At 43.9% G+C, this 12468-nt stretch overlaps 1 protein-coding gene across 4 annotated transcripts in view; it reads right to left on the bottom strand.

Annotated features, from left to right (window-relative positions):
- Nucleotides 1–261: 261 nt before the first annotated feature.
- The window catches only part of LOC106580192 (TLE family member 1, transcriptional corepressor), a 38886-nt gene continuing 26679 nt past the window's right edge, over nt 262–12468 (bottom strand). For 3 of the 4 annotated variants that reach the window (XM_014160990.2, XM_014160989.2, XM_014160993.2), the window contains 3 exons: nt 1812–1962; nt 798–874; nt 262–634 (listed from right to left, as the gene is read on the bottom strand). In XM_014160990.2, coding sequence (XP_014016465.1) covers nt 527–634; nt 798–874; nt 1812–1962 — 336 coding nt within the window. In that variant the 3' untranslated portion in view covers nt 262–526. The remainder of the gene's footprint in view (nt 635–797; nt 875–1811; nt 1963–12468) is intronic. The other variant, XM_014160991.2, reaches the window with a different exon arrangement.

The raw sequence follows: 12468 nt of genomic DNA on the forward strand, positions 1-12468 counted from the left end.
GGAAGTTATTTAAAAAGGAATATTCAATGTCTGCTTTTTCATTTTTTACCCATCTACCAATAGGTGCACATATTTCAAAGCATTGGAAAACCTCCCTGGTATTTTGTTGTTGAATCGGTGTTTGAAATTCACTGCTCGACTGAGGGACCTTACAGATAATTGCACTGTCTGTGTGGGGTGCAGAGATGAGGTAGTCATTCAAAAATGATGTTAAACACTATTATTGCACACAGAGCCCATGCAACTTATTATGTGACTTGTTAAGCACATTTTTACTCTCCTATTTAGGCTTGCCATAACAAAGGGGTTGAATACTTATTGACTCAAAACCCATGTGACATTATGGGGTATTTTGTGTAGGCCAGTGACCAAAAATAAATCTAAATTCAGGCTGTAACACAACAAAATGTGGAAAAAGTCAAAGGGTGTAGAATTTCTGCAGTATCCCCTGACCCAGGGTTGGTTTTAGGACAGTGAAAGCTACTTTGGGTTGTCAGTTGCTGATCCTAGTGCTCACCAGTGCAGTCTAGTAGATGACTTCATAGACAGTGGCCTTCTTATCTCCAGAACCTGTAACTATGTACTTATCATCCACTGAGATGTCACAGCTTAGCACCGACGAAGACTCCTTCGACTAGAGTTAGAGAGCGAGAGAGAGCAAGAGGGCGAAAACGATACAGGGAAAGATTAGTGCAAGCTCAACACCCAGCCTTAATACAAGATAAATAAAACATGTTGGTAGGTAGGCCGTCGGAGTGAACAGACGGTTGTCCAAGTGGACAGGTATGTGTGTGTACCTGGAATATACTGGCTCCGTACGGTGTCCTCCACGCATTCAGCAGGTTATCCTTCCCTGTGCTCACAAACCATTTACCTGGCAGGCAGAGAAATAGGAGACCGAGCTTTAGGAATCACATAGACATACAGTAGAGCTAGGACAGATACAACTGTGGATGCAGGGGCCAAATCCCAGAGAACCCAGAGTATAAATAAAATGAATAAAAACAAAATCACATCAAGTTAGGTTAAGAGCTACTGTATATGAGGAGACAAGGAGAGAGCCAATTGCATTTCTTTGACTGCTCACCTCCTTTCTCCTCTCCTCAAAACCCACTGGATGATAAAGTTAGAAGTCCCTCCCCTCTGACCTTCTCCTCCAATGGATTTTGAGGAGGAGAGAGGACACGAAGTCAGGAGAGGAGTCAACGAAATACAATTGAGATTCTCCAATGAAAACAGAATGTAAGGCTGTCTACTAGGTCAACAAAAAAAGTTGAACTGAAAACATGTATTAAAACAGGGAGTTTAATACATTTCGGTTCAAAGTGGAAAATGAACCAGGGAAAGGCGACTCATTTGGGGGCCAGTTCCGTCAGTTCGAAAATGCCAACATAACCCCAGTATACATGGAGACAAAAGCCAGTAACATCGTTGCTTAGATGCATCAGACATACAGATTCTTCAAAGTAGTCATCCTTGATGACAGCTTTGCACACTCTTGGTTACTACATGATCCCATGTGTTATTTCATAGTTTTGATGATGTCACTAGTATTCTACAATGTATAAAATAGTAAAAATAAAGAAAAACCCTAGAATGGGTATGTGTCCAAACTTTTGACTGATACTGTACATAAAGTTACACAGCTAACAAAGACAACATGCGTCCCAAATGGCCCCCAATGCTATATAGAGCTCTATTGAGCATGGTCAAAAGTAGGGCACTACATAGGGAATAGGGTGCCATTTGCGACAAACCCATACACAAATCTTGAGCACGTCAGTCCCAGAGCTCTGGTGACATGGCCTTACCACAGGAAGCAAACTGGAGGGAGAGCACACAGCTCTCGTGGAGGTGGAGCTGGTACTTATCTGGCTTGGTGACATGGAGCACCTCCACATTACTACTCTCCATCCCCACCGCCAGCCACTCTCCCGTCGGACAGTACCCCAGAGAAAAGATCTGGAGAGGGGGCAGAGGGACAATATGGTCAGTGTGTGTGTGTTCATGTGCGTGAGAGAGAGACGGATACATACAGTAGTACCCCAGAGAGAAGATTTAGAGAAAGGGCAGGGGACAACCAGGGCCCGGTTTCCCAAAAGCATCGTTATTAACGTTGCACTTGAAAACACTCAATCTAAACACCTGCCTCAGCTGTTCTACAAGTGGTCTAAGTGTGTCATTAGATGCTTTTTTTGCCTTCCCGCATCACTTTATACAGAGAAGAACATAGAATCATACGATTTATCTCCTTGTGACCGCCGATAACTTCAGAACAAAGTTCACTACAAATACAAAGTTACCAATGTGTTTGCAATTGATACAAACAAGCAACGTATAAAATAAATACGCTTCAAATGAAAAATGAGATGACTGCATTAAAACATAAAACTGTAGGCTATAGGCCTATTTCAATCCAATTGAAATACATTAAACGTTCAATCAATTGAGCTCCATTTCGGTACTTGTTGGCTACGGTCTAATTTGTCTCAATACATTTAATTTGTAGCCTAACATGGTGAATTTGTGCATTTTTATTGGGTAAACAGGATAAGGTGCTTCAATATTTGCAGCCGTAAGTGGAAATCTCCCTCGATGAGCTGATCCCTCGTCAGAATTGTGAAATAATTCTAATGTTAAGGAAAAATGTGAATGGAGAAAGCTGATCCGAGAGCAGCACTTCCTTTCTTTCGATCCTTTCAGTATCGACATATACTCCAACTTAGCAACCAATCTCTCTGCGTGGTATTTAGGGGAAACGCATGTTGCATCTTCGGCCATTGTAGGAAAAGTGTTTAAGTTCCATCGCTATTGGGAAACCGGTCTCTGATCAGTGTGTGTGTGTGTGTGTGTGTGTGTGTTTCAGGGGCGTGAGAAATCGACACAGACAGACACAGCTGCCACAACAAACAACCCTGCCTTTCTCCCAGTTACAATTCACTCCTTAGGTGTTAAGCTAATATCATCCTGCTAGAAGGCTAAACGTGTTTATTTTTATATACATATACTGCTTAAAAAATAAAAGGAACACTAAAATAACCCTTCCTCGATCTGAATGAAATAATCTTATTAAATACTTTTTTCTTTACATAGTTGAATGTGCTGACAACAAAATCACACAAAAATAATCAATGGAAATCCAATTTATCAACCCATGGAGGTCTGGATTTGGAGTCACACCCAAAATTAAAGTGGAAAACCACACTACAGGCTGATCCAACTTTGATGTAATGTCCTTAAAACAAGTCAAAATGAGGCTCAGTAGTGTGTGTGGCCTCCACGTGCCTGTATGACCTCCTTACAACGCCTGCGCATGCTCCTGATGAGGTGGCGGATGGTCTCCTGAGGGATCTCCTCCCAGACCTGGACTAAAGCATCCGCCAACTCCTGGACAGTCTGTGGTGCAACGTGACGTTAGTGGATGGAGCGAGACATGATGTCCCAGATGTGCTCAATTGGATTCAGGTCTGGGGAACGGGCGGGCCAGACTATAGCATCAATGCCTTCCTCTTGCAGGAACTGCTGACACACTCCAGCCACATGAGGTCTAGCATTGTCTTGCATTAGGAGGAACCCAGGGCCAACCGCACCAGCATATTGTCTCACAAGGGGTCTGAGGATCTCATCTCGGTACCTAATGGCAGTCAGGCTGCCTCTGGCGAGCACATGGAGGGCTGTGCGGCCCCCCCAAAGAAATGCCACCCCACACCATGACTGACCCACCACCAAACCGGTCATGTTGCAGGCAGCAGAACGTTCTCCACGGTGTCTCCAGACTCTGTCACGTCTGTCACATGCTCAGTGTGAATCTGCCATCCAGTTAACACAATAAATTTATGTTAATTTAGTAAATTCTTTTTTTTTTTTTTTATAAAATCACAATAAAATAACAATAGAGGCTATATACAGGGAGTACCATCACTGAGTCAATGTGCGGGGGTACAGGAAATTTGTACATGTAGGTAGGGGTAAAGTGACTATGCATAGATAATAAACCGCGAGTAGCAGCAGTGTAAAAACAAATGGGGGTGTCAATGTAATAGTCCGGGTGGCCATTTAATTAATGGTTCAGGAGTCTTATGGCTTAGGGGTAGAAGCTGTTAAGGAGCCTTTTGGACCTAGACTTGGCGCTCCAGTACCACTTGCCGTGCGGTAGCAGAGAGAACAGTCTATGACATGGGTGACAGGAGTCTGACAATTTTTTGGGCCTTCCTCTGACACTGCCTAATATATAGGTCCTGGATGGCAGGAAGCTTTGCCGCAGTGATGTACTGGGCCATACACACTACCCTCTGTAGCGCCACACAGTCAGATGCCGAGCAGTTGCCATACCAGTGTTAGGTTCTAATTTTGAGTAAATAACTCACACTGGAGAAGCTTAACCTGTTATGGCTAGGGGGCAGTATTTTCACGGCTGGATAAAAAACGTACCCGATTTAATCTGGTTACTACTCCTGCCCAGTAACTAGAATATGCATATAATTATTGGCTTTGGATAGAAAACACTCCAAAGTTTCTAAAACTGTTTGAATGGTGTCTGTGAGTATAACAGAACTCAAATGGCAGGTCAAAACCTGAGAGATTCCTTTACAGGAAGTGGCCTGTCTGACCATTTCTTGAACTTCTTTGCCATCTCTATCTTTTACAAAGGATCTCTGCTCTAACGTGACACTTCCTACGTCTTCCATGGGCGCTCACAGCCCGGGAAAAAACAGAATGTCGTCATCCCAGCCCCAGGCTGAAACACATTATCGCCTTTCTCAAGTGGCCGATCAAGGGACTGTGGGCATTAGGCGCGTGCCCTGGCCACCCCCGTCTTTGTGATTTTTCCTCTGTTTGCCGAAAAGGAGATTCCCGGTCGGAATATTATTGCTTTTTTACGAGATAAATTGCATAAAAATTGATTTAAAACAGCGGTTGACATGCTTCGAAGTACGGTAATGGAATATTTAGAATTTTTTTGTCACGAATGTCGCGAATGTCGCGACCATGATTTACCATTTCGGATAGTGTCTGGGACGCACGAACAAAACGCCGCTATTCGGATATAACGATGGATTATTTTGGACCAAACCAACATTTGTTATTGAAGTAGCAGTCCTGGGAGTGCATTCTGACGAAGACACCAAAAGGTAAATCAAACTTTTATAATAGTAAATCTGATATTGGTGAAGGCTAAACTTGCTGGGTGTCTAAATAGCTAGCCCGTGATGGCTGGGCTATGTACTTAGAATATTGCAAAATGTGCTTTCACCAAAAAGCTATTTTAAAAATCGGACATATCGAGTGCATAGAGGAGTTCTGTATCTATAATTCTTAAAATAATTGTTATGCTTTTTGTGAACGTTTATCGTGAGTAATTTAGTAAATTGTTAGCAAATTCCCCGGAAGTTTGCGGGGGGTATGCTAGTTCTGAACGTCACATGCTAATGTAAAAAGCTGTTTTTTGATATAAATATGAACTTGATTGAACAAAACATGCATGTATTGTATAACACAATGTCCTAGGGTTGTCATCTGATGAAGATCAAAGGTTAGTGCTGCATTTAGCTGTCTTCTGGGTTTTTGTGACATTATATGCTAGCTTGAAAAATGGGTGTCTGATTATTTCTGGCTGGGTACTCTGCTGACATAATCTAATGTTTTGCTTTCGCTGTAAAGCCTTTTTGAAATCGGACAGTGTGGTTAGATAAAGGAGAGTCTTGTCTTTAAAATGCTGTGAAATAGTCATATGTTTGAAAAATTGAAGTTTTTGTATTTTTGAGGAATTTGTAATTCGCGCCATGCCTATCATTGGAGCAGGTGTTCCGCTAGCGGAACGTCTAGATGTAAGAGGTTAACCAAGTTGAATTCTTCCCAAAGGGTCGATACAGCTCTAATTCAGATAAAAAAAACATTGGACACAAGCACTGATATTTAACCCTTTCTCCTAAGCTGAGTCTTCTCCTCCATAACTGAATAGCCAATGCATCTCTGTTGCTAGACAGAACCTTAGTGCCATCGGTTCTTCCTCACTTCATCTAACCTGACCTCTACCCCAAAGTGCTCACTCCTCCCCAACTCAAGGATGTCATGATTATTGATACCAGACTGTGTCTATTCTCCTCTCAGAGTATCCCTGATGGCTAACAATAACATATCCTGACATAATGTAAACTTTATACACTGCTCAAAAAAATAAAGGGAACACTTAAACAACACAATGTAACTCCAAGTCAATCACACTTCTGTGAAATCAAACTGTCCACTTAGGAAGCAACACTGATTGACAAAAAATGTCACATGCTGTTGTACAAATGGAATAGACAACAGGTGGAAATTATAGGCAATTAGCAAGACACCCCCAATAAAGGAGTGGTTCTGCAGGTGGTGACCACTTCTCAGTTCCTATGCTTCCTGGCTGATGTTTTGGTCACTGCTTTCACTCTAGTGGTAGCATGAGACGAAGTCTACAACCCACACAAGTGGCTCAGGTAGCGCAGCTCATCCAGGATGGCACATCAATGCGAGCTGTGGCAAGAAGGTTTGCTGTGTCTGTCAGCGTAGTGTCCAGAGCATGGAGGCGCTACCAGGAGACAGGCCAGTACATCAGGAGATGTGGAGGAGGCCGTAGGAGGGCAACAACCCAGCAGCATGTCCGCTACCTCCGCCTTTGTGCAAGGAGGAGCACTGCCAGAGCCCTGCAAAATGACCTCCAGCAGGCCACAAATGTGCATGTGTCTGCTCAAATGGTCAGAAACAGACTCCATGAGGGTGGTATGAGGGCCCGACATCCACAGGTGGGGGTTGTGCTTACAGCTAAACACCGTGCAGGACGTTTGGCATTTGCCAGAGAACACCAAGATTGGCAAATTCGCCACTGGCGCCCTGTGCTCTTCACAGATGAAAGCAGGTTCACACTGAGCACATGTGACAGACGTGACAGAGTCTGGAGACGCCGTGGAGAACGGTCTGCTGCCTGCAACATCCTCCAGCATGACCGGTTTGGCGGTGGGTCAGTCATGGTGTGGGGTGGCATTTCTTTGTGCTCGCCAGAGGTAGCCTGACTGCCATTAGGTACCGAGATGAGATCCTCAGACCCCTTGTGAGACCATATGCTGGTGCAGTTGGCCCTGGGTTCCTCCTAATGCAAGACAATGCTAGACCTCATGTGGCTGGAGTGTGTCAGCAGTTCCTGCAAGAGGAAGGCATTGATGCTATGGACTGGCCCGCCCGTTCCCCAGAACTGAATCCAATTGAGCACATCTGGGACATCATGTCTCGCTCCATCCACCAACGCCACGTTGCACCACAGACTGTCCAGGAGTTGGCGGATGCTTTAGTCCAGGTCTGGGAGGAGATCCCTCAGCAGACCATCCGCCACCTCATCAGGAGCATGCCCAGGCGTTGTAAGGAGGTCATACAGGCACGTGGAGGCCACACACACTACTGAGCCTCATTTTGACTTGTTTTATGGACATTACATCAAAGTTGGATCAGCCTGTAGTGTGGTTTTCCACTTTAATTTTGAGTGTGACTCCAAATCCAGACCTCCATGGGTTGATAAATTGGATTTCCATTGATTATTTTTGTGTGATTTTGTTGTCAGCACATTCAACTATGTAAAGAAAAAAGTATTTAATAAGATTTTTTCATTCATTCAGATCTAGGATGTGTTATTTTAGTGTTCCCTTAATTTTTTTGAGCAGTATACATTACCCTCTCTTCCTCAGTGACATTGTTAGTTTCCAAGCTCTCCACCCATCTCAATGCCTGCCACATGTAACCGTTCCCTGCACTCAACACATTCCAAGCTTAGTTGCACACACTATATACATCTTCCTCCTATAACCCTTCACTTCTGGTGTTGACCCTCAACCTTAGCACTCCATCAGTGACATTAATAAGTATATTTAATAAGTATATTTTCATATCCTCAGAACCCAACAGTAGGCAGTGATGCAACCGGTCAGGATGCTCTCAATGGTGCAGCTGTAGAACTTTGAGGATCTGGGGACCCATGCCAAATCTTTTCAGTCTCCTGAGGGGGAAAAGCGTTATCACGCCCTCTTCACGACCTTCTTGGTGTGTTTGGACCATGATAGTTTGCTGGTGATGTGGACACCAAGGAACTTGAAACTCTCGCCCCGCCCCGCTCCACTCCAGACCCATCGATGTGAATGAGGGTGTGTTTGGCCTTCCTTTTCCTGTTGTCCACGATCAGCTCCTTTGTCTTGCTGACGTTGAGGGAGAGGTAGTTGTCCTGGCATCACACTGCCAGGTCTCTGTCCTCCTCCCTATAGGATGTCTCATCGTTGTCGGTGATCAGGCTACCACCATTGTGTCGTCAGCAAACTTAATGGTGTTGTAGTAGCGCTTGGTCATGCAGTTGTGGGTGAACATGGTGTACAGGAGGGGGCTAAGCACGCACCCGAGGGGTCCGCGTGTTGAAGTTCAGCATGGCAGATGTGTTGTTGCCTACCCTTACCACCTGGGGGCAGCCAGTCAGGAAGTCCAGGATCCAGTTGCCTCATCTGTGGATCTGTTGGGGATGTATGCAAATTGGAGTGGGTCTATGGTTCTGGGATGATGGCTCACAACTCCATGACCAGCCTTTCAAAGCACTTCATGGCTATCGACTTCAGTGCTACGGGCGGTAGTCATTAAGGCAGGTTACCTTTGATTTCTTGGGCACAGGGACTGTGGTGGTCTGTTTGAAACGTTTAGTATTACAGACTCGATCAAGGAGAGGTTGAAAATGTCAGTGAAGACACCTGCCAGTTGGTCCACGCATGCTCTGAGTATATGTCCTGGTAATCCGTCTGTTCCCGCGGCCTTGTGAATGTTACTGTTTAAAAAGGTCTTGCTCACATCTGCTATGGAGAGTGTGATCACACAGTCGTCCGGCACAGCTGGTGCTCTCATGCATGCTTCAGTGTTGCTTGCCTCGAAGCGAGCATAAAGGCATTTAGCTCATCTGGTAGGCTCGTGTTACAGGACAGCTTGCGGCTGGGTTTCCCTTTGTAGTCCGTAATAGTTTGCAAGCCCTGCCACATTCGACAAGCGACAGAGCCGGTGTAGTAGGACTCAATCTTAATCCTGTATTGACGTTTTGCCTATTTGATGGTTCGTCTGAGGGCATAGCGGGATTTCTTATAAGCGTCCGGATTAGTGTCCCGCTCCTTGAAAGCGTCAGCTCTAGCCTTTAGCTTGGTACGGATGTTGCCTGTAATCCATGGCTTCTGGTTGGGATATGTACGTACAGTCACTGTGGGAACGACGTCGTCGATGCACTTATTGATGAAGCCGGTGACTGAGATGGTATACTCCTCAATGCCATTGGATGAATCCCGGAACATATAGTCTGTGCTAGTGAAAAGCAGTCCAGCAGCCACATCATCTGACCACTTCCGTATTGAACGGGCACACTGGCACTTCCTGTTTAGTTTTTGCTTGTAAGCAGGAATCAGGAGGATAGAATTATGGTCAGATTTGCCAAATGGAGGGCGAAGGAGAGCTTGGTATGTGTCTTTTTTCCCTCTGGTTGCACATATGACATGCTGGTAGAAATGAGGTAAAACGGATGTAAGATTTCCTGCATTAAAGTCCCCGGCCACTAGCAGCTCCGCTTCTGGATGAGCATTTTCTTGTTTGCTTATGGCCTTATACAGCTCGTTGAGTACGATCTTACTGCCAGTGTCAGTGTGTGGTGTTAAATATACAGCTACAAAAAATAGATGAAAACTCTCCTGGTAGATAGTGTGGTCTACAGCTTATCATGAGGTACTCTATGTCAGGCGAGAAATACTAGGAGACTACCTAAATATTAGGCATCGCTCACCAGCTGTTATATTGACAAAGACACACACCCCCACCCCTCATCTTACCGGATGTAGCTGTTCTGTCCAGCCGATGCATGGAAAAGCCAGCCAACTGTGCATTACCTGTGTCATCGTTCAGCCACGACTCAGTGAAACTTAAGCTATTACAGTTTAATGTCCCGTTGGTAGGATAGTTTTGAACGGAGCTCATCCAGTTTATTCTCCAGTCATTGCACATTGGCCAATAGAACGGATGGTAGAAGGCGGGTTACCCACTCACCAACGAATTCTCACAAGGCACCCTGATCTGCGCCCCCTGTATTTCCTTCTTTTCTACATGTGAATGACAGGGATTTGGGCCTTGTCCGGGAGCAACATTATATCTTTCGCGTCAGACTCATTAAAAAAAAATCTTAATCCAGTTCGAGGTGAGTAATAGCTGTTCTGATATCCAGAAGCTCTTTTCGGTCATATGAGACGGTAGCATCAACAAAATAAGTTAAACAATGCGGGAAACAAACACACAATAACACAAAACAGCAGCCATCCCCTCCGGTGCTATTGCGTATTACACTATTATGTATTACACTATTGTGCTCCTTATTTTCACATAACAGATATGTAGTGTATTACTCTGGATACGCCTATTGCACTAGCAGGCTGTAAAAAAATACACCGTCGCGAGGAGAAAACGAGCAGCGACCAAATGGTATGCCGGGCTCCAAATGATAATTTTTCATTGGTAGCAACAGAAAATAAGATTTTATATATTGAGATTGGTTCAAATGTGCCAATATTTGCTTTATCTCAATCAGATCAGCTCTGATTGGTCAAAAGACCAATTAGTGGAAAAAAAAGAACAGAATTGGCCTGTCTAAATGCAGCCTATAAATTCTAGCTACTTTGTGCCCTAGAAACTAATATGTAAAAATGGAAATACATATGTTTACTATAAAAGCTAAAATGCTTATACGAATACCTGTCATTGAAATTACAAAGCCATTTGTGGAATATTAGGTTTCTACATAGTGCTTTTATACAATTTTCCCATTGAGATTGAACATTGAACATTTTACACTGTCGTTTTAAAGACATGTAGAGATCATAAATGTAGAGGTAATACATTTATTGCTATGATCATTGATGTCCTGAAGAAGCTATGCCTTTTCCTTTATTTGTGCCTCCAAATGTTTGGACATCCTGGTTAAGTAAGGCCCTATGATTTCTGCGATGCAGAAAACGTGGATGGAATTATGGAATTTGGTAATAAAATGGAATCAGCTGTAAAACGTGGAATATTGCAGAATTTTCCATAATTTGGCTGAAATTTACTTTAAAAAAAATCAAACGTAGGTCTAATTATTGTAGTAACCGACCCTTATGTCACCTCACAAATTGGCTGTCACTTTGAGAAACATGTCGAAGAGGCTGTCAGAGGGTCAAGTCAACCCTAACCCCTAAATTCAGAGCAGAGCAATACCCAAAGGACTATTATGAGTCAGGCGATAAGCTGTTTTGCAAATTCTGTCAACATACTATTGATTGTACGCGTAAAAATATGTGCGATGGACAAATGTCTAAAGCCCATGTGAAGAACAAGGAAAAGCACCATGTTAGCCAGAGCCTCTTCAAACAACCATTACTAGTGCAAGCGCATCAGCACATTCAAGACAATAATTTATTCAAGACTTTGTGACATCCCCTTAGAAAAGTTAAGAAAGCTACAGCCGTTACTAGTGAAGCATTGCAAACAGGGAGGAGAACCGAAAATGAGAGCAGCCTCCGTCAAACGCACCTGCCCAGTGTGTTCGACCAACGTATGACTGCCGTTCTACAGAAGGACCATGGGAAGAAGTTTGTGGTGGTTGTTGACAAGACAACAGATGCAAGGGATTGCAGCATTCTAAACATAGTCATTGGTGAGTTAACTTAGCCTATTAATATACCGTTGCAATAGCCTACATTTACATTCTGCAATGTGAATTGTACGCATGCAAATTGTGATTTTCCAAATGACGAGCTATCCTGGTGAAATACAGCGATGCATAATGTCAGCAGCAGTCTGCCTCTCCATCTAGCTAACTGTCGCTGTATCTATATTCTGTTTACCCTTGAAATTTAAATAACACTTAGTGTCACAATATTATTTTAGGTTAAAACATAATTCAAGTTTTTCCTTATCTTTCATTGTAGGTGTTGAAAACCAGTGCTTTCTGGTGGATGTCATTTTCGTGGACAGATGCAACTACTCAACGTTTTCCCAAGCTATACTAGCCTCCCCCCACAGCAACAATCTGAGCCTGAATGATGCCTGGGCAGTGGTCACAGATAATGCCTCCTACTGCCTGAAGGCATTCAAGGAGGTTCTGAAAGGAACTCTGCCATGTCATCAATCTGGTGGGTGAGACCCGGCAGCACTACAAATATTTATCTGAAGTTGCATCACTTGTGACATGGATGAGATCCGTCTTCTTCAAGAAGCCTGCCCGAAAGAGAAGATAGGTGAGCTTCCTCATTATGAAGAGTTTGTGTAGGCCAAGGCTCCTAATGAAGCAGTGAGCTCCAGATGGAATAGCTGGTTTGAGGCAGTGAAGTACCATGCAGAGCATGTTCATCTGTAGAGAGTTTTCGGGGGGAAAAAAGTTGTCCTCCCAAGCAGTCACAAACA

The sequence above is a fragment of the Salmo salar genome, chromosome ssa20, assembly GCF_905237065.1.
Source record: "Salmo salar chromosome ssa20, Ssal_v3.1, whole genome shotgun sequence".
Lineage (NCBI taxonomy): Eukaryota > Metazoa > Chordata > Actinopteri > Salmoniformes > Salmonidae > Salmo > Salmo salar.